The sequence below is a fragment of the Passer montanus genome, unplaced genomic scaffold, assembly GCF_014805655.1.
Source record: "Passer montanus isolate IOZ18808 unplaced genomic scaffold, ASM1480565v1 scaffold28, whole genome shotgun sequence".
Classification (NCBI taxonomy): Eukaryota; Metazoa; Chordata; class Aves; order Passeriformes; family Passeridae; genus Passer; species Passer montanus.
The window spans coordinates 676,598-701,736 of NW_024367483.1; the positions used below are offsets into that span (position 1 = coordinate 676,598).

The 25,139-nt window shown below is 40.1% G+C and overlaps 1 protein-coding gene across 4 annotated transcripts in view; it reads left to right on the forward strand.

Moving 5' to 3' along the window:
* The window catches only part of EPHA3 (EPH receptor A3), a 180,569-nt gene that overhangs the window by 103,519 nt on the left and 51,911 nt on the right, over positions 1-25,139 (forward strand). For all 4 annotated transcript variants that reach the window (XM_039713197.1, XM_039713200.1, XM_039713198.1 and 1 more), the window contains exons 4-5: positions 13,697-13,852; positions 14,338-14,673. In XM_039713197.1, coding sequence (XP_039569131.1) covers positions 13,697-13,852; positions 14,338-14,673 — 492 coding nt within the window. The remainder of the gene's footprint in view (positions 1-13,696; positions 13,853-14,337; positions 14,674-25,139) is intronic.

Sequence of the window (25,139 nt, forward strand, 5' to 3'; positions counted from 1 at the left end):
GGGTTTGGTGGGTCAGGAGCTGCTGAACCATGGCTTTGCAGAAAAACACAGTTTCAGGAACTTCTTTTAGGGTTATCTTCCAGTCCAGGGTTATCCCAAGCTGAATCCCTGTTCACCTGTGGTACACATTTTGTCCCAGCACAAGGCTGGGAGCTCCAGCTGTGGCTGGAAAGCTTATATGGGATCTCACCAGTCTGCAAAGCTTTTGTGTCAGGTGTAGAGATTGACCCATCAGCCCTGGGCTCTCAGAAATGCACCTGGTTAGTAGTGAATGTGAGATGTGCAAGCACTTAGCCAAGGACAAATGTTTTTCCTATTTTCCTCTCTGTATTGGGTTTTAAAATGTAGTATTTAGTGAAAAAAAAAAGGTCTCAATGACATGTAAGCTGGAAACCAGTTGTCCCAGTCAAAGTTATATCAATAAGCAGGAAATTGTTTCTGTTATAACTTTAGTTTTCAAAAACAGATTTTCTTGACTACATTGCTTAAAATTGTTTATGTGCTGTTTTGTACCATTTGTACCAGTTTAATGTGTACAGCATTCTTTTTTTTTTTGATTCTTTGTCATTTTTGAAACAGCCTGCAAAAAAAGAAAGCCTTCGTTATTGTCCTGAGATTTGTTCAGAAAAAGTAAAATAGATCTTTTGGAAACAGACCTGTGACTGGATTCTTTGTCATTCTTGAAACAGCCTGCAAAAAAGAAAGCCTTTGTTATTGTCCTGAGATTTGTTCAGAAAAAGTAAAATAGATCTTTTGGAAACAGACCTGTGATCAGAGCTTTGCTAAGCAAAGTAACCAGATGGAATTTGATTACCCCATTTCCAGGATAAAGCACAAAAGTTATTTCAGCTCAGCTGCAGAGTGCTCAAACCTCTTAGCAAACTCCAAAGAATTCTAGTGGGAGTAGTCAAGAATATTCCTAGTAGGAAAAACCCCACCCTATTCTGCATCAGGTAATCCTGATAGACACAGAATGTCAAATCTCATGGTGGATTCCCTAAAGGCTTCCAGCTTTTGAGGGTTTTGGATGTCCTTTCAGCCTCCTTGGTTTCTGCTTTTGATTTTTAAAGTAAGAAGTGAGAAAAAATTAATATAAAACCAATGTTCTAGTTAAATCCATGGTGTTTGCGGTATTGTTCCTTCACTCAGAAAATGGCATGATGTCTATATAGTAAAACCTTTCTTATAAAACAATGCAGAGTCATTAAAGGCATTGTAATGCTGAGTTTTGATTCTTTTCCCCATAAAGTCCAGTGGAATTGCAAACTGTTAATTGAACATGAGGCATTGGATATCAGCACACAGTATTATTTGCTAGAAAAAGCACAGAGCAGAACAATGCAAACTTAGTTTCTGTCCCTTCTGATGAATTTTCTGCATTGAGAAGTGAATGCTGTTGGAGAATATTGACTTCTTGTTTCTGTTACTGATTGTAAGGAAGGATTTCATTCTGTAGAAAATACGCTGTAAAATGCAATCCATCAAATTCTTTGTTTTCTAAGCAGCTGAGATTCTGCCCCCCTTGGATTCACACAGGTAGCAGGCAAGTGAAGAAAAATGCTGGACTGTGGGATTTTTTAAAAAAAAATACATTTAATTGGGTTTTTGTTCAGCAGATAATTGCTTACCCTGCAAACCCAGACGTTTTTAACACATGCACACAAAATGCATGTTAGGTAATTAAGCAATTTCTTTTTAAAAGGAAAAATAGCAAGGAAGAAGAGGCAAAAGCTAAAGCACACAATGCAGAAATGCACTTGAGTGTTGAGATAGTTTTGCAAAATCCTTTCTTTTCAGCTGTGAGAAGACTGTCAGCTCACAGATGTCCCCAGGGGCTGGAACTGTTTAATTTTCAGGCTTTCTGCTGGAAAGATGAAAATACAGTTGGTGAAAAAGGCACATGAAGAGAAGAGGATGTTCTGACAATGATGAAACTGTAATGTTTTGGGTCTCCTGTTTAAAGCTGTTCTTTGGCAATCACTGAAACCTCTCTGCACGTGACAATATCTGTTTATATGTTTAATGACTTGAGATAAAATCATCTTCTATTTGCCAGATTCTGACAGCACAGAGATATTTGAAGGCTGGTGCTCATGGCTTAAGTCTGTATTAGCAAGGAGTGTGGCCAAATAGGAGCAGATCAGTGGCATTCAGCAGTGGGAATTAAGAACTCTGTTCCCATACCATGACAATTTTTAAACATTTAAGTTTCACTTCAGAAAATCTCTATCAGGTCCTACAGACTTCCTGTAGCGGGGAGAACCTCTTCCAGTATACCTGGAATATATGTATTTGTGTGGTCTGGACACACTTTATCTTGTGAATCATATGGCAAGAGGGAGAGAAATGGGATTTTGCTTTAAAAGTGTGGCTAAAATACTTATATAGATGCAGCCATTAAGTGGCATTAACAGCATCACTAGCAAAGCAATGGCTGTTTCCTGTACACTGCTGCAAATTACAGCCATTTTTTGATACCCTAAATTATATCCCAGCTTTAATGGCAGTGTGTTAAACCTTAGGGATTTTTTCCTACAGGTTTAAGTGCCTGCCATTGCAGCAGCATTTCTCTTCTTAAGAGCTTCCCTTTCCCAGCACCAGTTCTCAGTGAATTCAAGAAGTAATAAGTCAGTGGCTGGCAGTGAAAGTAGCACTGAATCAGGCATAGGGACACAATTTCAGCTTTAATTTTAGCTTTTCAGCTCCTGTTCACATCAGTGCTTAAAAATGTGAACATTGGTTTTGGTTTGGGTTTGGTTTTTTTTGGTTGGTTGGCTGGTTGTGTTTTAAAAGAAGGACAGTAAAGTATCTCAAGTGTTTGCTTCCTAAACTTTATGTGCCTCTGGCCATGTCTTGCCTCCAGTGGTTGAATTAAAAAATGTGGTAAAATTGGGAAAAAGAACTAACTCTGAGGTATGAGAATTTGTGGGAAATGAATGTACAGCCATTCTAGTCACTGGCCATTAACTGAGCCATTCTATTTTTATTTTATCAGCATCTGGTATATTTAGTATTGTGAAATTGTTATATTTAATCTCAGCTGACAACAAGCCACTCACTGCCTCTCCCCTCATGGGATGTGGGAGGGAATCAAAGGAGCAAAGTGAGGAAAATTGTGAGTTGAGAGAAAGACATTTTAATAGGGAAAGCAAATGCTACATACAAGGAAAAGAAAACAAGGAATTGATTCCCCACTCTCCATCAGCAGGCAGGTGTTCAGGAAAGGTGGGATGGAATATCCCTTTGGCCAAACTGGGTCAGCTGTCCCAGATGTGTTCCCTCCCAAATCCTTGTGCACGCCCAGCCCGCTCAAAAAATACCTTAACATTGTGTGAATGCTGCTCAGGAATAAAAAATATAAAAACTTGGTTGAATTATCAACACTGTTTTCAGTACAAATGCAAAACACAGCCCCATAGCAGCGACTATGAAAAAAAATTAATCCTACCACAGCCAAAAGCAGCATTAGAAATAGATTGTCTTTTTTATGTCAGTGGGCTGCTTGTGACAGGTACTGAATTAACAGCTCAAGAAACCAAAGTTCTCTTTTTTTACCAACAAAAATAAGTTCAGCAAGGGTGTGAAGAACACAAGCTTCCCCCACACTGCTCGAGCAATGTGCCTCAACCCTGACCCGAGAGCAAATCTCTGAGGGAAAAGGCGTTTGTTAAATTTCTTTTCCAATTAATTTGACAGCTCTGCTGAGACTCCTAACAAAAGTACTAATTCATGCAAATTGCAGTGGTGGACCTGTGTCATCAGGGAGCTGGGCAGGGCTCTCTGAAACATCACACAAGCCACCAGGCAGCATTTTGATTAGAAGGTGACACTGGGTTTGGAGCCTATTCTGCATTAATTTTCTCCCAGGGACAGCAAAAGATTCCTGTATGTGCTAACAGAGGTGGGAAGTTGCAAAAGAATATTCAGCCTCAGTAAATGCATCATCGTCTTCCCTCCATCCCTGAGAGAAAATTTATACCTTTTATGTGTCTGAATTAACTGTTCTAACTTGGGATCTGTGCATTGACTGGAAGAGATGTTCCATGGATTGCTCAAAATAAAAAACAAAACCCAAAACAAAGCAAAGGCCCAAATGTGTTAGAGAGCAAGATATACTCTGTAGTGCAATATATAAATCAATTTGTTTCATCAGACATGTCATGGGAAAAATAAGATCATTTTCCACTGTATAAATGACAGTGGAGAAACAGAGATGGGTATGATCAAAGGATCAGAAGATATTCCTGTAAAAGCTGATTGAAAAGTTTGTGTTTGTTCATCACAGAGAAGATAAGCTCATGACAGATCTTTGTAAGATGAGGAATGGCTTTGAGAGGACACATCAAGAGCAGCTGGTCTTCCTGTCATGTAATAAAAACCAAGGGTACATTGATTTGGTGAAAAAAGTAAAAAAAATTGAAGGTAAATTGAAGGCAAGATGATTTTTTGTGCTTCACATCAACTACCCAAACTGGAGCAGAATGCATTGCGACCAATAATTTGCAGAAAATCCCCAAATATTGGATAGTCTACATGAAGGACAGAAGAATGATGATTAAAATCATTATCTTCGTTAAAATATAAATTAACAGCTATCTCTAACCTTGTATTTCCAGGTTTTTGAAATTGTATTTGAGTTGTAGGTATGAGGGTGAAGTAATTAGAGAATGCAAATGGTGATTCCCTCTTTTGGCATTCCTCTTGCATTTCCATGTGGTGTTAACATTAGATGGGAGATGGGTACGGGGTAAGGATCTGCATGGAAATTCATTTATTTTTCTTTATTTATAGCACCTTTCCTGTTCTGAACCTGTTCTTCTGGCCTGCTTTGGGCACAGGGAAATTACATAAACACCCCCAAGCCAGGGCAGTTGTTTTTTTTAACTCAGTAGCTAAATCTAGCCTGCAGGGATTGCCAGGCACTATCTTGATTTTTCTGCTGGGCTGGAGGGGAAACACCTTACCCCAAGCTGGTGGCCTGTGGGACTGCCAGCTCTGTTTGCTTTACTCTGGGGGGCATTGGTTGTTCTTATTTTGATTTTTTTTAAAGTTCTGACATAGAGGGTGGAGGTTGAGCAAAGACTAAACCTGAGCATTGCCACAGATTTCCCTTTGTGGCACTCTCGGCCTGAATTAATTTTTATTTAAAATTTACTGTTCGAAACCATCACAGTACTATGTCTGGTTTGCCTTTGAGGAGTTCCTAGTGTAAGTTCAGCTCTGGGAAAAATAATTTCTTTGCTTTTTATCCTTGCCAGCTGATTGTTTAAAATTCTTTATGTGTGTATTTGTAGAACCTTTTTTCTCTTTTACTGTTTGAGTTGGCTCTGGTGGGTTTTCCTCTTGTATTTCTTTAATTTACAATTGAAATTACTAAATTCAAGTGCTTCTTGAATTAGCAAGTTTTAAAATTCTTTATGTGTGTATTTGTAGAACCTTTTTTCTCTTTTACTGTTTGAGTTGGCTCTGGTGGGTTTTCCTCTTGTATTTCTTTAATTTACAATTGAAATTACTAAATTCAAGTGCTTCTTGAATTAGCAAGAGTTTTTTCATCTCTCTGCAGATTAAGGGGCTTTTTTTAGAGAACAGGACATGAAATTGCTTTGTTTGACAAAATGCTAACTTAATACATCTCAGTGTACAGGCTTTGAGTTAGGAAAACCTCTTGTTTAGGAAAAACAAAAGCTAGTGCTTATAAAGATGAATTTTTGTTCTTCACATCAACTACCTAAACTGGAGCAGAATGCATTGCGACCAGTAATTTGCAAAAATCCCCCAAATATTGGATGGTCTGCATGAAGGACAGTACAATGATGATTAACATAATTATCTTTATTAAAAAATAAATTAACAGCTATCTCTAACCCTGTATTTCTAGGTTTTTGAAAGAGTATTTGAAGTATTTGAGTTGTAGGTGTAAGGGTGAAATAATTTATATGGCAATTTATAAATATGGTTTATTAAATTCCTAATTGAGGAATACCTGGTATAACTTAAGGAATACAGGAATTTAAGGAATACAGGTATAACTTAAGTTATACCTGTATTCCTTAAATTCCTGTATTCCTTAAGTTATACCAGGTATTCCTCAATTAGGAATTTAATAAACCATATTTATAAATTGCCATATAAATTATTTCACCCTTACACCTACAACTCAAATACTTCAAATACTCTTTCAAAAACCTAGAAATACAGGCTTAGAGATAGCTGTTAATTTATTTTTTAATAAAGATAATTATGTTAATCATCATTGTACTGTCCTTCATGCAGACCATCCAATATTTGGGGGATTTTTGCAAATTACTGGTCGCAATGCATTCTGCTCCAGTTTAGGTAGTTGATGTGAAGAACAAAAATTCATCTTTATAAGCACTAGCTTTTGTTTTTCCTAAACAAGAGGTTTTCCTAACTCAAAGCCTGTACACTGAGATGTATTAAGTTAGCATTTTGTCAAACAAAGCAATTTCATGTCCTGTTCTCTAAAAAAAGCCCCTTAATCTGCAGAGAGATGAAAAAACTCTTGCTAATTCAAGAAGCACTTGAATTTAGTAATTTCAATTTAAAAGCTGATTGAAAAGTTTGTGTTTGTTCATCACAGAGAAGATAAGCTCATGACAGATCTTTGTAAGATGAGGAATGGCTTTGAGAGGACACATCAAGAGCAGCTGGTCTTCCTGTCATGTAATAAAAACCAAGGGTACATTGATTTGGTGAAAAAAGTAAAAAAAATTGAAGGTAAATTGAAGGAAAGATGATTTTTTTGTGCTTCACATCAACTACCCAAACTGGAGCAGAATGCATTGCGACCAATAATTTGCAGAAAATCCCCAAATATTGGATAGTCTACATGAAGGACAGAAGAATGATGATTAAAATCATTATCTTCGTTAAAATATAAATTAACAGCTATCTCTAACCTTGTATTTCCAGGTTTTTGAAATTGTATTTGAGTTGTAGGTATGAGGGTGAAGTAATTAGAGAATGCAAATGGTGATTCCCTCTTTTGGCATTCCTCTTGCATTTCCATGTGGTGTTAACATTAGATGGGAGATGGGTACGGGGTAAGGATCTGCATGGAAATTCATTTATTTTTCTTTATTTATAGCACCTTTCCTGTTCTGAACCTGTTCTTCTGGCCTGCTTTGGGCACAGGGAAATTACATAAACACCCCCAAGCCAGGGCAGTTGGTTTTTTTTACTCAGTAGCTAAATCTAGCCTGCAGGGATTGCCAGGCACTATTTTGATTTTTCTGCTGGGCTGGAGGGGAAACACCTTACCCCAAGCTGGTGGCCTGTGGGACTGCCAGCTCTGTTTGCTTTACTCTGGGGGGCATTGGTTGTTCTTATCTTGATTTTTTTTAAAGTTCTGACATAGAGGGTGGAGGTTGAGCAAAGACTAAACCTGAGCATTGCCACAGATTTCCCTTTGTGGCACTCTCGGCCTGAATTAATTTTTATTTAAAATTTACTGTTCGAAACCATCACAGTACTATGTCTGGTTTGCCTTTGAGGAGTTCCTAGTGTAAGTTCAGCTCTGGGAAAAATAATTTCTTTGCTTTTTATCCTTGCCAGCTGATCGTTTAAAATTCTTTATGTGTGTATTTGTAGAACCTTTTTTCTCTTTTACTGTTTGAGTTGGCTCTGGTGGGTTTTCCTCTTGTATTTCTTTAATTTACAATTGAAATTACTAAATTCAAGTGCTTCTTGAATTAGCAAGAGTTTTTTCATCTCTCTGCAGATTAAGGGGCTTTTTTTAGAGAACAGGACATGAAATTGCTTTGTTTGACAAAATGCTAACTTAATACATCTCAGTGTACAGGCTTTGAGTTAGGAAAACCTCTTGTTTAGGAAAAACAAAAGCTAGTGCTTATAAAGATGAATTTTTGTTCTTCACATCAACTACCTAAACTGGAGCAGAATGCATTGCGACCAATAATTTGCAAAAATCCCCCAAATATTGGATGGTCTGCATGAAGGACAGTACAATGATGATTAACATAATTATCTTTATTAAAAAATAAATTAACAGCTATCTCTAACCCTGTATTTCTAGGTTTTTGAAAGAGTATTTGAGGTATTTGAGTTGTAGGTGTAAGGGTGAAATAATTTATATGGCAATTTATAAATACGGTTTATTAAATTCCTAATTGAGGAATACCTGGTATAACTTAAGGAATACAGGAATTTAAGGAATACAGGTATAACTTAAGTTATACCTGTTTTAAGGGTTTAAATACCTGTTTAAGTGATCCACTAAGTTTTCTTTTCCCCCCAAACTGACTGCAGAGGAGCCACAATACCTCACACATTTTGAAACCAGGTGCTTGCATGCCCACAAGTGAGAACCTCTTTGCTGTAAAGCTGTTTTAGGCCTGCAATCTTTGACATTGCACTTTAAACAAGACTGCTGGCAGCAGTCCTGGCCGAAATACACTGCACAAACAGAGACACAGAAGCTCTGCAAGGCACAACCTGCAGCTATTACAGACTTTGGGTTTTTGGTGGTTGAAAGGTGTGAAATACACTGCACAAAAAGAGACACAGAAGCCCTGCAAGGCACAACTGCAGCTATTACAGACTTTGGGTTTTTGGTGGTTGAAAGGTGCAGTGTTGTTCCCTCAGGACATGGCTATCTCTTATGTACATATAATTAATATGTCTGCCAGTAACAGTTATTAAACAAAGGAACAGGAATTGTTTCTGCTGAATGGCTTGACCTGGGAGTAAAGCCAATTTAAGAAGCATCTGATTAAAATATGCTAAGGTCACAGATCACTATAATATATGAAGCGGGGATGAAAAAGGCAAAAATTTACTCATGAGGAAGATGGAATACTACTGATTTTTCTTTTTTTTTTGTGCTGGCAGCAGCTTTCAGGTGTAAAGAATGCAAAGTGCTCATTCTGAGGAGTGTTTTCCTAGAGACATTTCAGTGTCACATTGCACTGGATCCTTGCCCCATGCATATATCATGGATGATGTAAGAATACAAATACGAAGAACATTTGTAAGTTTTAATTTCTTCACCAGACAGAATGGGATCCTACAGGCAAGGAGAGAAAGTCAATATCCTTACCTCTTTCTGGGGATATTCTTACAGTAGTAGTAATGGGGTCCAATCACAAGAAGAGCTTTTATCCCTCATTAGAGCCTTTCTCAATCTTGTTTTGCTCTTCCCTCAGGTGCCAGCAGCACAGCCCATCACAGAGAAAGCCTGCTGCATGTACAGTAATACACTTTAGTTTTGAGAGCTGCTCACTTAAGTGGTGGCTTTTTATTCGGGTCTGATGACAAAAAGTGTGCCTGAAGTTCAGTGGAAATATGAATCAAAAATACAGTCTAATTTTTAGAAGCCTTTGTGGGCTGAGTTGGTGTCCAAGAAGTTACAGAGAGGCTCAGGAGAGGATGCTACAGACATATAGATTGCTACAGAATTTATGGCTTTTGAAATACTAATAAACAACCAGAGCTGCTGAAGGTGGTTTCATTGCTCTGAGGAATTTTGAAGGAAACTTGCATTATAAAATTTGCTGGTAAATGGGGTGTCATTATGAAAAAAAAGGAAAATCTGTGTAATCACTTTCAAAAGGAATAGGAGAACAGTTCAAAGATGCAAGGATGTGTGAGGGCATTGAGGTGAGCCAGTAGCATTTTAAAGAAAGCTGCATTATAAATTTGCTGGTAAATGGGGTGTCATAGTGGGGAAAAAAAGGGAAAAGCTGTGTAAACACTTTCAAAAAGGAACAGGAGAACAGTTCAAAGATGCAAGGATGTGTGAGGGCATTGAGGTGAGCCAGTAGCATTTTAAAGAAAGACTGGACACAGCCCAGTGCCATGGTCTCATTGACATGGTGGTGGGAGGTGACAAGCTGGACTTGATGGTCTCAGAGGTCTTTTCCAACCTAATTGATGCTTTGATTCCCTTTCCAACACACCTGCCCAGCCAAAGGTCATCCTGTGATGACCAGGTCCAGCTTCAGGGCTTTGTTAAAACACAAGCAAATCTATGTCCCTGCAGGTACCAGAGGATTTTCTCAAAATCCTGGAAGTGAGGAATGGGTCCTGATATGATAATTAAAATATTGATTAGCTCAATGAACTCACCTGCTGCTGCTCAGGTGACAGTGGGAATAGTTTGCAAAGCCCCTCTAAGAGTGGCCACTTCCATGGGGAATGCTTCCCTGTGCTGGGCTCAGGAGGTTTGTCCTGGGTTGCTCTCATCTGTCTCGTTAGTGCACACTCTGAGGATGTGTTAGCTGTGAGCTGCACAGGTTTGTGGTTGAATTCCCTTCTTTGTGGATGCTGTGCCTTCATGCCTCGGTGACATTTCGCCCCTGGGCTGTTTTAATGAGGAGCAGAGGAACAAAGAGAGGAAACAATCAATGGGTGGGTGCTGGTCAGCCAATGCCATGGATGTGAAATCCTCTTCCAGCATGTTGTAATGCTCCAGCCCTGCCTAAAAAGCACAAAAAGCAGAGCTCCTGCAGGGCTGGGCAGTGCCAGGCAGTTTCTAAATGAAGTTTCCCTGACCTTGTGCAGGAGATGGGCCCTGTCAAGCCTGGAGTGCTGGGGCTGGGACATCCCCAGTGCAGGCTCCACTTGTTCCTTGCTATTTACAGCTGGGAATTGCTGAGATTGCTCTGTGTGCAGGGGGCTGCAGGACCTGAATGCTAAAATGCTCCTATTTGCTAACAGATTTATGTTTTAATTTAAAATTAATTCCAGTTTAAATTAATAATTTAACCCTTAATTAGGAGCATGTTTTCATCCCAAGCAGATTAGTCAAGATGAGGCAAAATTCACTTTGCTGTAGAAAAGACAGTCACATTCCTTTAATCAGTACCTAGCACAGACTGTTGCATGCATTTGTTTTTCTCTCACTGAATTAACTTTCCCTGCTCTCTGTCTCTGAGACAGACTCATCAGTTAGAGCTTAAGGAAGTTCATTTTCACACTGTAACAAGGACAAACAGTCCTGAAATTCTGACTAACAGGTGACTCAATAAAGTCATCCTGGCGTCACACACAAATAAAAGGGACTGAAATCAGAATAAATGCTGCAGTTGGGAGTTACCACAGGAGTCAGAGCCAACAGGCTTGAGGAGATCTTTCTAAAAAGGCAAAACCAGCCAGCCTTTCTGCACAGTTTATATCACATATATAGAAATTCCCAAAGTTTCCTTGACTCACTTTTAGTGTGCTAACAGTTTTTTTTCTTTGTGGCCCATTGCATCTGCTTCTTCCTGCATTGTTCCCCTTTGTGAGGGAAATAAAAAATTCTTAGTTTTTGCAGGAAACTGTTGAGTAAAAGCAACTGCTGTTCACAGCTGGTTTCCATGCTAAAATTAGAGATTCTGTGAAGACTTTGTATGCTAATTGCTATGATTTTTTTTCAACCTAATTGAAACCAAAGCCATGGTACTTGCTTCAAAAAGCCAAAGCTTCTTCTATCAGTACATGTAATCCAATTTCTCTGACAGAGAAATTAATGGCTTTTGAAGTAACAACTTTATTTTTTTTCTCTCTTAAATATCAGGAGTTTAAAAATGATTACGAAAGGAATAATTACAGTAAGTACATCAACAGTATTTTTCATTGGCACCTCCAGTTCTGAGCTTCAGTTTCAAGTGTAAATGCATTTTTTTTCTCCTTTGGGCTGCTGTTGTGAATAATCTGAAATTGGTCTGACAGACAAAGACAGAAAGTGCAAGACAGCCTGAGGGGAGACATGAGATTGGGATGCCCTTGGTAGGGCACATTGGGACAGCAGGAATCTGACTGGCTTCAACCCCCACTGACCATCACCACCTTTTTTTAAATGAGGTCCATCAGTTTTCCTCTGAGGGGTGAAGGAGACATTGATTAATGGAGGAGTTTCTCTTCTTTACCCCTCTGAATCTGTGTTCTTCTAATACAAGCTTGCTTACTTGTGTTAAATTCATTGCTTTATTAAAATACTGGTGGTAGGGTCTTTCTTTTTGGTCCTTGCATTAAACTAGCATATATTTTACTAAAAGATTCTGCTGTATAGAATCATAAATACATCACTGTCTCATGAATGTAAAAGTGTCCCTTCAAGCTGGTTAAGCAACAGCATTGGAAATTTGTATCTGTAGGAATTTTCCATGAGAAGTTTTGGTGGAACTTCTCTGTATTAATGAGGCAGATGAAGTGTGATATTTATTCCTTATTGTGTTTGCGTAGTTATTACTGCTGGTAAGAAGGGTATTGACATCTTTTCTGCCTGGCTTGTTGTCTCAGGGCTGGGAACAGAGGCAGGAAAGTCACTGGAGGTTCCTCTGTCAGCCAAAGGGCCACCAGAGGGGCTTGCTCCAGGTGCAAGGGAATGGCATTTGAGTTGTAAAAGGTTGCAAAAATAACAATTACGCAAAAAAAAATCCAAAAAACCAAATCAATAACCCAAACCCCGTTGTTTCCTGCTGCATTTCCTCCTAGAGGAGGGGTGTAAGAAGGACTTAGATTTCCTTTATTTCCTCCAGTTAAATGGGGATCCCCAAACCCCTGGCAGCCTTTGAGGAGAGTGGAGCAGCAGAAGTGCCAGCTGGGTGGTCTGTGCCAGGCTGGGCAGGACCATGCTGCTCACACAAGGTCACTTTTAGCAGTTCTGCTATTCTTTAGGATTTCTTACAATTCTGCTGTAACAGATTGTCTGCTGCGGCCGTGACTCAGAGGCTCAGACTCTGGGTTGTTTCCTCAGGGCTTGCAGGAGAGAACTTGGAGCAGGAGCTGTCTTTGCCAGCTGCTTTGCTGCAGCCTGGAAGTCGGAGGGAGCAGCTGCAGCCAAGTGCTGCCATTTGCCAGGGCTGGGAAGTGCTGAAGGGTGGCTGAGATTGGCACTTCCCTGTGAAACCCTTCCTGCTCCTCCTGCTGTCCCTTGCTGGAGGAGGCTGTCCCTTTTTAGGATGTTTCAGGGAAGAGCAGAGCAGTTGCTCTCTCACCATTCACCAGAGCATTTCACTCAGGTGTTTGGCATCAGGAGCTAACCAATGAATCTGCCTTGCCCAAGTGTTTATTTAGGTTTTGGTGAGAGACAATAACAATCCCTCCCTCCTCCATCACTTAGAAAGATGCTGGGATAGCTGTTCAGACCTTTTTCCCACCTCAGGCTGCCCATCTAAAGACTTTGCTAATCCAAAAAAAATCTTTCTTACACAGGTAATGCAAGCAGCTCATTGACATGATCACTCAAAAATGGAAAAGATCTTTTTCTGTTCAGGTTATTTTCTTGGTTTTGGCTTGCTTGCTCCTGACCTGATGGACTGAAGAGACGTAGTTTACAATCAGTGTGCCCTTGTAAGAAAATGTTAGCAGCAGAGAGAGGATAAAGTTAGTTTCTTATGCAGGGTAGGGCCAATGTTTTGGTAAATTAAGCGGAAGAGAAGGAAAAGGAGTAAAGTTCTCAAAATGAAGCATAGAAAATGTTTCTTCTTTGTGGTGCAATACACTGTTTTGTTTTCCAGGCAAAATTAAATGCAAATCCAAGTTGATGCATGAATTCCATTCTACCAAGACGTTTTATTTCTGTCAGCTCTGATTATGAGAAAAATCTATAATTTTAGAACGTAAATGTCTGCAAACTGTGATTCCCATATGGGTAGGTTCCAGGGCAGTAGTCACATGTTAGAATCAAGATGTCCATGGAATTTAAAACTCTATCCCTGTTACTTTGCAGCCTGTCGAGCTGGGTTCTACAAAGCCTCTGCTGGCAATGTGAAGTGTGCCAAATGCCCTCCTCACAGCTCCACCTACGAAGATGCATCTCTGAACTGCAGGTGTGAAAAGAATTACTTTCGCTCTGAGAAAGACCCTCCATCCATGGCTTGCACCAGTGAGTAGCTCATTCTGCTCGGGGCTGTCATTCTTGCTGCTCCATCTGTCCCTCCACAACAGCTCGCCTGCTTGCTTCCTCTCATGTCCCACTGCAGTCAGCCATCCACTCCCTCTCGTGTCTTCTTGAGTGTTGGACAGGCTGCTGGAAATCGGTGGGCTGGGTTTGTGTCTTTTCTGATTGCGTTTTCTCCTTCTTGTACCATGTCAGACTCGAGAAGGAGAAATAGGATTTTTTTATTGCTGCCAGTACTCAGCCCTCAATCCTGAACTGCACCCTGAGGGGACTCTCTCTTTATAAGAAAACATGGTTCTTGTTAGCCTAGGTCTGTAATCTAGTGAAATACTGCAGGAGTCTCCACAGGAAATAACCAGAAGAGTTTGGCTATTAATGTTTTTTTTACTTTTATATTTCTGCACCCTCGTTACTCCCATTTTGGAGCACCCTTGGGGAGAAAATCTCACTCCCTGATTTCCCTTTCCCAGGACCGCCATCGGCCCCGAGAAACGTCATCTCCAACATCAACGAGACCTCCGTTATCCTGGACTGGAGCTGGCCCCTGGACACGGGGGGCAGGAAGGACGTCACCTTCAACATCGTCTGCAAGAAGTGCGGCGCCAGCAGCCGGCCCTGCGAGCCCTGCAGCGACAGCGTGCGCTTCCTGCCGCGCCAGAGCGGCCTCACCAACACCACGGTCACCGTGGTGGACCTGCTGGCACACACCAACTACACCTTCGAGATCGACGCACTCAACGGGGTCTCTGAGCTCAGCACCCTCTCCAGGCAGTTTGCTGCTGTCAGCATCACGACCAACCAGGCTGGTGAGTGTCTCTCTGCTCGCCTCTCCTCTGCTTGAAGCTGCTGGGGTTTGTGCACCTGTTGTATTTGTGTTGCCCCCAGATGAAGGCAGGAAGGATGAACCTGACTCCATGTGGTGTTTTTGGGTTCCCCCGTCATGGGGAGGAAAGATGAATCTGACTCCATGTTCTTAGAAGGCAAATTTATTATTATATTATATTATATTATATTATATTATATTATATTATATTATATTATATTATATTATATTATTCTATACTAAAACTATACTAAAGAATAGAGAAAGGATACTTACAGAAGGCTTAACAAGATAATAATGAAAACTTGTGACTCTGCTTCCAGAGTCTGACACAGCTGGACAGTGGTTGGTCATTTAAGTTAAAACAACTCACATGAAACCAATCAAACAACCACCTGTTGGATATCTCCAAACCACATTCCAAAGCAGAAAAACACAGGAGAAGCAAATGAGATAATATTGTTTTCCTTTTTCTCTGAGGCTTCTCAGCTTCCCAGGAGAAATCCTGGTGAAGGGATTTTTCCAGAAAATATGACTGTGACAACTCCATGTTCTCAGAAGGCTAATTTATTATTTTATGGTTCTATATTTTATTAAAGAATACTATGCTATACTAAAGAATACAGAAAGGATACTTACAGAATGCTAAAAAGATAATAATGAAAACTTGTGACTTTCCAGAGTCCTGACACAGCTTGGCACTGATTGGCCAATGAGACAAAACAACTCACACCAGAATCCAATCAAACAACCACCTGTGGGTAAACAGTCTCCAAAAAACTTTCCAAAGGAGCAAAACAGAGGAGAAGCAAAGGAGATAATTATTGTTTTCCTTTCCTTCTGAGGCATCTCACCTTCCCAGGGGAAAAATCCTGTGCGAAGGGATTTTTCAGAAAATGTGAATGCCACATGCACCTTTGTTTCTTCTCCCTGATTTGCAGGATTTGCTCTGTGCCAGGGTGACTAATTGTCTTGGATATTCCCATAAAAGTAAAAGCAGAAACAAACCCGGTGTGTTTCTGTCAAAGAACCTGGCAGCATGACTGTTATGATTAACTCCCAGTTCCCAGTTAATAGTCTCTAATAGCAGGCTCACATGATTCCTTAGCCAGAATGTGTTTTATTAATAAAACCAGATTTTAATAAAACACTCATTTCAATAATCTCCAACATAAATTACCGTAGTAATCTTAGTGATTAATTTTGATTAAATAGAAGTGAAAAAAGGCTTTGATGTTAGACACATAAAAAGCTAACATTAAATTAGAGTGGTTGAAAACACTGCTTTTTTTTTTTTCCTCCTTTACAAGTTGTCTCACCAAGTCTGAATTATTGCCAACATGATGGGGGTGTGAAGCTGAATACTGAATTAGATCGTGGTGTCACAGTTGATGGGGTTCAAAAGGGCTGCTCTCCTTCTGTGGAGACTTAGGAAAGCCTTTGAGGCCCTGCATGAACACAGCAGTGTGCCCTGGCTGTTGGATCAGAGCCTTTGTCATCACTGCACTGTTCTGCCATTTGCTTCTCATTTGACATGGCTCCATTTATCTGAAAGTTGTGAAGAATCTAGACTCTTCCCTGGCATTTGGTTGGGTGTGAAATTTTTAGGAGGAATGTGTGCCAGTGAAGAGAGAGACTCGATGCTGCAATTTCTGTGCTTGTGCTCCATGCAGCTTCCATCAGGAGGCTTTGCACAGAAAACATGCATGTGTTCAGTAAGCCTCCTCCCACGTCCTCCCATCCCACACCATGTCCCCAAAATACTTCCAGTTCTGTCTTCCTGAAACCACAGACAAGTTAATATTGTTCTAAGTAACGTTGTTCCTCCTGGTGGGCTGTGTTATTGCAATGTTTTTCACTGTAGAGGGTGTGTGTTTTCTCCTTAAATCACAGATCAGCTGTAGTGGGAGGCATAAAAATGTGAGAACAGGCTATTTCCTGACCCCAGTCACTACACTTCCCAGTGTTGTGGGGGCTGTGCAATAGGCAGACAGAGGTGAATCTACCCAATTCAGTCCTGGAACCTGCATTTTATGTCCATTCAATTTGTTGCTGTTATAGTTCATTGTTTTGGATTTTCAGATCAGTGGTTTGGAGCGTCCTTGTTGAGTTTCTCCTGCTTCTCTGCTCAAAGGTGTTGCCTTTCAGCCTGTTCATCCGCACAGCAGTTAGAAATCACCTGAGGACAGTCCAAAAAATAAACTGACCAGGATCAGGGAAGTTCTTTCTCTGCAGAGGCCTCCTGCTTTGCAGTGTGCTTCCCTAGGGCCCAGAGCTGCTGCCTTTGCACTGCAAGGTGGATTTTGATTTTGCTGTGGAACACAGTACCTGGGATGTGGCAAAGTCAAAAGCATTTCTGGCAATAGCAGCTCTGTTCACTGTAACCCACAAGCTACTTAAGCAGTTTATTTTCTGCATTTATGCATGGCCCATCTTTTCTTTAAGTACATTTAGGTGATGCGGGTTAGTACAGGCTTAATTGTGCTACCTCTTGATCATGCCAATTGATTACACTGCAAAGTGGATTTTGATTTTGCTGTGGAACACACAGTACCTGGGATGTGGCAAAGTCAAAAGCATTTCTGGCAATAGCAGCTCTGTTCACTGTAACCCACAAGCTACTTAAGCAGTTTATTTTCTGCATTTATGCATGGCCCATCTTTTCTTTAAGTACATTTAGGTGATGCGGGTTAGTACAGGCTTAATTGTGCTACCTCTTGATCATGCCAATTGATTTACTGTATTAGAATTACCTTAGAAACTCTGCTAGTTGTTAAAATTAGACCTTAAGTATGTATATAAGCAGTCTCTTGAAGTATAATTACAAAAATATAATTGGTCTTGCATTCCCTCACTGGTCAGATCACACAAGGGATATATCAGAAGAACATTTTTAGCTTTCTAAGGTCTAGAATGCTGTCCCAAGAGAGCTTTTCTGTAGCTTTATCCTTAATTTCCATGTACCATATCCAAATGGGTCTGGATTGATGTGAGGGGTCACAAATCCAGGTTAGACCAGAGGGGCCATGGGGCAGGGCAAGAAGAAGGAGCAAAATGAAAACCCTGTAGAGGGTAGTTGGGAACAAGAGGGTCAAGTCTATGACCCTCTTTTTGCAACAGCATTTTCCTGGCAGCTGCTCCACATCAATCTGAATATTCTGTCTCGAGCACCAACTTTGCATGTGCATCTTCCTGAACTCTACCCCTTCCATTTTTAGCGATGATTCCAGCAAAATTATTATTAACATCAAAATTTTGTGAAAATAATTAAATTTTCTGTATTTTCTCAGTCTAGTCATGCCAATCCCCAAATATTTTCCTTTCCCCCACCCCCCCCAATACCTCAGTTCTTTATTGCATCGATGATAAAATAGATTGTTTTCTTTTGATCACTAAAAGCACATTGTAACAGCTTTAAATGGAGCTTAGTTCTTAAGGACTTCAGGCCTTTTAACCCAAGGTCCCAACAGTGCAGCTGCAAAAGGTGGTAGCAAGTAAATTCAGCTACAATAAGGCAATGTCAGCACTAAACCAATTCCAAGGAGTTTTGTGCTGTCACATCTCCTGGCATCAGCAGAGGAACAAAGGGGACATGTGGTAGCAAGAGACTTCTTCAGATCCTGTCCTCAGCTCACCACAGCTCTTCCACACAATTCAGGCAGGATGCAGACAGGTGCCAAAAGTAAATAAATTGCAAAATAAAGAAGAATCCCTGAAGAAGAAACACAGAAGGCTTTTTGTGGGCTAAATGTCAGCTGGAAATGTCAGTGCTTTCCTAATAACTCTAAAAAGTGATTATGCTTCTCAATTCAGAGACTAAAAGTGCCTAACCCTGAGTTTTGGCCTCTCTACAGGTCAGTTGTGCACCTGCAAAATTTTGATTCCTTTCTCTGTCAGGGACTTTTCCTAGAGGAAGCTTAGAGAGCAGCCACCCCTGCATCCAAACGGAGGCATTCTATGCAAAGCTACATTATAAATAATAACAAAACCCCAGATCTACTTTATATCACCTCACTTCCCTAGACAGCCAGTAGTTTAATTATCTGCAGTCTCCTCCTTTTATCTTTTATACTTCTAAAAGCCAGGAGGCAGAACAAGCCATGTAACTTGTTTAATCATCTTGCTTAATCATTGAACCCAGGCATAAAAAGCCATAGGAAATCACTTTGTTTAAGGAGAAGGTAATCAGTAAGGCACTACAGAGTTTTTACAAGAGGCCAGGATGAAAATTATTTAAAAAATAACCTTTTGAACAAAAGTAAGGTAGTGATAAAGAAATTAGGATCATTAGGAGTCTTGAAGGGTTTGCAGTATCTGGATCTCCCTGTGCCACTGAAAATTCCAAGCCAGATGTTAATTTCAGCTTGGAGGGATAAACATTTACAATGGAGAAAGAACCAGTCAATTTTTCAGTCCTGTTTTAAGTAGAGGCTTCTGTGGCTCCTTGGAAGGCTTGTTAAAACCTCCTCCGAACCAGAATTTTATTTGCCTGAAATCTCTGGCTTCAAGGGAATAAGTTCAGCCCCAAGCCTTGTTTCAGTGTATGTATTTGATTATTTGCAGGTACTTTGATGCTATTTATGTGCTCAGCCTGCACTGCACTGTCTTCAGCAGCTCACAAATGATGTGTGATGCTCCCTGTTTAAATAAAATCCATATTTAGAGAGGTTGTGTGCACTTTACAACCTATATCCCAAGGCAAGTCCCTTAAGTAGATCTGTCTTCTAAGAGAGACAATTTGAGAGAGGCACAGATGTTTGGGGGATGATATATTTCTTTCTTTCCCTATGGCCCTTATAAAAAGGACAAGAAGATAGACTTATTAAAAGTGAGCTAATGACATGATGTAGGGAGTCTCTGGTTCACTGACTGTTATTACAGCTGTGCCCCATTACGTACTGAATACCTAGGACATGCTTGTTTTCCTGAATGACATTTATCTTTTGAGTTTCAAACATTCCTGGCATAAATAAAGATTTTACGCTCTTCAAATGTGTTTTACAGTTCAGCCCAGAGGCTATTCGAGGATCATTTTAACTCAATAAAACTCCTTTAGGGATATAAAAGGGAAGTGTTTCAACAATGTCACTCCATGCATAGCCTGTTATTAGCTGGAGATGTTCTGCCTGCAAAGTCTTTGATCCCTTTTCCCCCTGAACGTCAAGGAAGCTCTGCCAAGGCTTCAAAGTCTGTGACACACACTGGGCTCTTCAGTCCTCATGTGAACGCTCCTGACCTGACAGAAAGTTCACAGGTGAAGTTTGTGGCTCAGAGAGTTTTTCCTTTTCCAGAGCTTTTAGTTGGCTTTTCCACAGATCACAGTGAGATTTTATTCAGCACTCTGTGGGTAATGGTTTTCTTTGCTTGCTTCTGTTAGTCTTCTTCATTTAATATCTTAGTTTGGTACAAGAGTAAAAATAGAGAAATGCAGGTAAGCAGGATGCTTAGTCCTCTGTTAAATAATAAACCTTAGACTTCTGTCTCTCTCTGTTATCTGTGCTGGAATTCTCAGTAATTACTGAAGGAAATTGTGTTCCTCTTTATTGTAAACACAGCTTTCAATTTGCTTTCTGAAGCAATTCCCTCTAGGCAATTTGCAAGCTGGGGAGAGATGGGAAAAATTGTTTCTTTGGGTTGGGGGATTATACCTGCAATGGGAATTATGAATGTAATAAGTGTCAGCTTCTACAGCAAAAAGAGTCTTCTTTTTAGTAAACTATCTCTGTGTATATTGAATAAATGTTGCTAATCAAAAAACATATTAAATCATCTCCAAATCCAAAAGCATGTGAAAGATGTCAGCACCTTTCAAAGCTTTTGTTTGAGGTTCTTCTTTCCTGATGAACCTCCACAAAAGCAGCTGCTCCAAGTGACAGGGCAAGAAGTTTGAGAAATGTTGTTTCTTTTCTTGTTCTGAGCAGGTGGAAAATACTTACTGACAGACCAGTTCAGGAGCTCTTGGTGATTACTTAAAAGGAGAGAAAATATTTTGTATCATAAATTACTTATTTGAGGGCAATTGTCTTCTCCAGTTTTTGGATAATGGCTTTTTCAGAGATAGTTCTTAAGTATATTCTTACATTGTGCATGGGATTTCTATGGTTGAGGAAATAATCAAATTATCACAGAAAGGGAAAGCCTGCTCAGCACCTGAATGTTGATGAGCATGGTAAATAAATTCTTCTTTCTGAACACTTCAGGAAATGTGAGGCTCGAAAATCCTCTAAGGCAATGTAACAAAGGGGTAGGGAAGGCAAAGAAAAACAGTTTATTTAAACTGATAGGGTCTTTACACATTCAGTGAAAAATATGAACTATTGCAAAGCTCCCACCATCACCACCTCAACAGAGAGCAGAAAGAATAACATTTGTGTTGTGAGTACCTTTGGGATGAATCCTTATGAAAGCACATCCAGCATTTGTCTCCTCTCTGAAATAGCAGCTGGGAATGCCACAGCACCATAATTTCCAGTTTCTGAAGTGAGTGCCTTGTGCAGCCTGATCCTCCCCAAATGGACATGGCATTTCCATGACTTATTATACATGTGTTTAACACATGAGCAAAGCAAACCTTTTGTTTGCTCTGGGGAAGGCATTTGCTATCTCTTTTAATAAAAAGAGGCAGAAGCAAGAACGTGATTGCGCTACACTTAATGACGTTTTCCTTTTAATTTAGAATTTATTTGTAAAAGTGAGAAATGATCTCTGATAATCGCTTGTCCAGTGACAGCTGCTGCCCAGAAGGTTGCCTTTCTGTGCACTTGAGAGGGAAATCAAGCAGCTGCCTTTTGGTGTAATTCCTGCTGAAGCTGCTTGTTTCCCCCTTTCCAGTTCCCTGCAGTCTTTCTTCCTCAGCACCTGTGAAACGCCTGCAGCCACTCTGGAGTCTGTAACCACAGGCTGGAGCCTTTCACAGATGCACTTGGGCACTTCTGCCATAATGCAGGCAGTCATCCATCAGAACAGCCACGAACAAACCAGTTTTTAATTTTTTTTCCTGTTTCTGAGAGAAGTGTGCCCAGCTTGGTTTCATCCAGTGGCGGCCTGCTTGAGTTTGCCTTTGAAGTTTCGTCCTGTTTCTTTCCTTCCACGTTCTGATGTGTGTAAATGTGAGCTTGAGCCCTTCTCTCAGAAACTGTGAGCCTTTTCACCCTCTTCCTTATGATGGAATCCTACCAGGATCCAACCTGGGGCTGGTGAGAGGGGCTTTTTGCTGATGTGGCATGTCACCTTCACACTGACAGTCACCCAGTGATGTTACAGAATCAGGTGACATTTTACAGCCCAGATCATAAAAAGAGATTGAGCCTGCTCCAGCTCAAGGAAAAGGTGCAGGAGGACAAACACAGGCACTGTGCTGGTTTAACTGTGTGTCCTGGAGATTAAAGGGCAAAGGGCTGTGTCTGCACGTGCCTTGAAGTGGTGGGGAGCTGTATCTGGAGGAGCAGCATGTAGGGTTTAGCAGGTTTCCAAAGAGTTGTTAAAGTGGGACTGTTTCCTCCTCCTGCCTCCTGGGAGGCACCTGGGGGCCTTCTTGGAATGTGCCCCTGGGATGAGGCTTGCTTGCTTCAGCAAAATCCTTTAGCAATGCTTAAGAGAAAGTGAATAGAAGTGCAGGCAGAGGAGGTTGAAAACAGAGCAGGTCCTACTTTCTGTGAGCAGGCTTCTGTCATAAACCCCTTCTACACTGATCCACAGAATAAATGTTGGAGGTGTTAAAGAGTCCAAGTAAAAGCACAGCTGTTCACAGACTTCATGTTAGTGTGACCCTGTCATGGAGGTGTGACATCATTACACGGATTTGCGAGTCAGTGCTTGGGACTCTTACCAACTGAGTAGTGGAATTGGTGGATAAACCCAAAGATAAAGGATTGGTTCTCTAAAAACCCAGATGCTGGGTGGTTTTATATGAATCCAAATGTGTGTGTGGAGCATTATGAGCAGTGCCAGACCCAGCACCATGGTAAGTTCTCATCCTGACTGTGGATGTGGCTCCAGTGTCCTGGAGAAACTGCCTTCAAGTGAGAAATCAGTTTTTTCATTCAAACACTGGTGTTTCTGCTTTGGATTGCATGATAGTTTTGTGGTTTGGATGCTGGTCCTCTAAGACTGGCAGATTTAGGTTTGAGTCCCAGTGGATCCTACTTTGAATCAGAGAATGCAGATTTAATTTTCAGGTTATGATCTTTATTTACCGCTCTTGTTCCACATTACCTCCTGGGGGTATCACTGAAGAAAATTTATAGGTTATATCAGATTGCAGGATTATGATTAGATAATAAAAGCATCAGTTTTCAAAAGAAAGAAAAAGGAACAAGCCTTCCATTTGTTCAGCAGGGCAGAAGTTGAAAATTGGGTAGAGCAGTCAATTCTGCTTGGTCACCATCTTTCAGCATAGTTTGGAATATCCTAGGCAAAGCATATTTTACTCTCGTTTGCAAGCAAAAGCTGGAAGTGAGCTGTGAGTCATTTTAGAATTAAATCCTATCCTAAAATTTAATTTGTGACCTAGAAACCTAAGCTAGAAACAATAGGACTCTAAATATTTCAGCAGTTGTTCACATGTGCCTTCACAGAGTTAATACTGAGCTCTCCCTGTCGCAGGACAGGGAATTTTCCTTCAGTGCATTTATACATCTGTAAGCCAGCCACATATGAAAACAATAACCAAGGAATAAGGAAAAAGTCAATAAGGAAATTTATATATAGCTGCTATTAAACTGGAGGAAAACAAATCATCTGTTGGGGTCAGTTTCAGTGGGAAATCAATTTGAGCAGAGTTTTATTGTCGTCTCTGCAGATCCTTCATGTTATTTGCTTGCACCTTTAATAGTCATGACTGAGGAGGTTTTTACACTTGAGCCTGAGCTCCCTGAATCATTGTGTTTGTTACCTTTTCAACATCCACATTCCCAGTTGTCACAAATGCTACCTAACAACAGCGAGTGCTCAAAGTACATTTCCCCTGTTAGCTCCAGGGAGTTTTCAAGGTTCCTGTTAAGTGCTCAGAGCAGTTAGGCTGCAGTGCCAGACAAATTTGAACCATGTGAAGTGTAAAAATGCCTCCCTGTGCATTGCATGGGACTGCTGAGACTGAAACTCTTCATATATGTCCATACAAGCCTAAAGTTAGCCATAAAAGCCCAGCTCCTATTCAAGTGAAGAAGTTGAGTGCTAATACATTAATCAAAATATCAATAAAATTGAAATACCTAGCAGCATACGAGACATGGGATTATTTAAAAAAATCACAGAAACATCTTCTTTGTGTAAAAAAGTACTCTCCTTAAGTTTCACCTTTATATGCAAGTTTTCTAAATGGTGAACTAATTTAACCTTTGCATTCCTATTGAAACTTTGATATAATTTTTAAATTTTCAATTAATCCTAAAAAGCTTGATAATGTCTCATTATTTGCTAGCCCAGTTGCTTTGTCAGTGAGAGCTGCAGATTTAAGACAGAAATTTCATTTTTAATTTTCAGTTTAAGATAGAAAAATAATGGAAATTCAATGAAAAATGGCTGTTCTAAAATGTCATGTCTTTCTCTTCATTTTGTAGCCTGATTTTGAATTCCATCTCATCCTATTGTGGTTATTTAATTCTCTTTAGAAACTCTTGATTCTCTCCTCCTCATAAGAAAGACTAAAGTCTAAGCATTGTTGCACATGGTGATGCCTTCACTGTTTATTTGTTTATAATGTTAACTGCCTGTACTTTGATTTTTCTCTCTGCTGGGTTTTCAGACATTTCCAATTAAATAGTGAAATACAGTAACTGAGCTGCTCTAATGTTACTAAATAGAAATTAAGGCTGATTTCTGTTTAGACAGTATTTAGCATATTAAGGTTTATATTGTATTCTGGGGATGTGTACAAAAAGAAATTAATTAAATGGCCCAAATATCAAGTTATTTATCAATTACAGCCCAGCCCTGGGTTGGGGCCATATTCAGGTTACCTTAACTCTTACTGTATCTTAAATTAATTGATTGCAGTAGATTTAAGCATAAACTTAGAAGTCACCTGAACGAGGAATTTTCTTTAATTGGGTTCAAGCCTTCTAGCCCTTTTCAAACCCACCTAACAGGTATAGAAAAAAAACAAACAAACAAACAAAAGGAATGCATTGAAATTTAAAACTGTGACAGTCCAGCTTGTCACTGACCAGCAAAGAAAGGTTTTGTGCTGGGATTTTTTTTCCATTTTGTCTCATCTTGGTGGGGGATTAAAGCTGTCTGAAACATGATGTTCCCTTGATTATTTATCTCCCCTCCCTGAGCCCATGCAGTGGGATTCTGGTTCTTCCAGACACTCTGCATGTCTCATTTCTGAGCAGCTTTGGGAACCCTAGGGATTAGGGAAGGTATATGAATGTTTTATAATGTTATTGATAACTGCAGAGCAGATGTTTTCTAATAAACTGCTGTGAGATAAGTTACTGGTAGCAT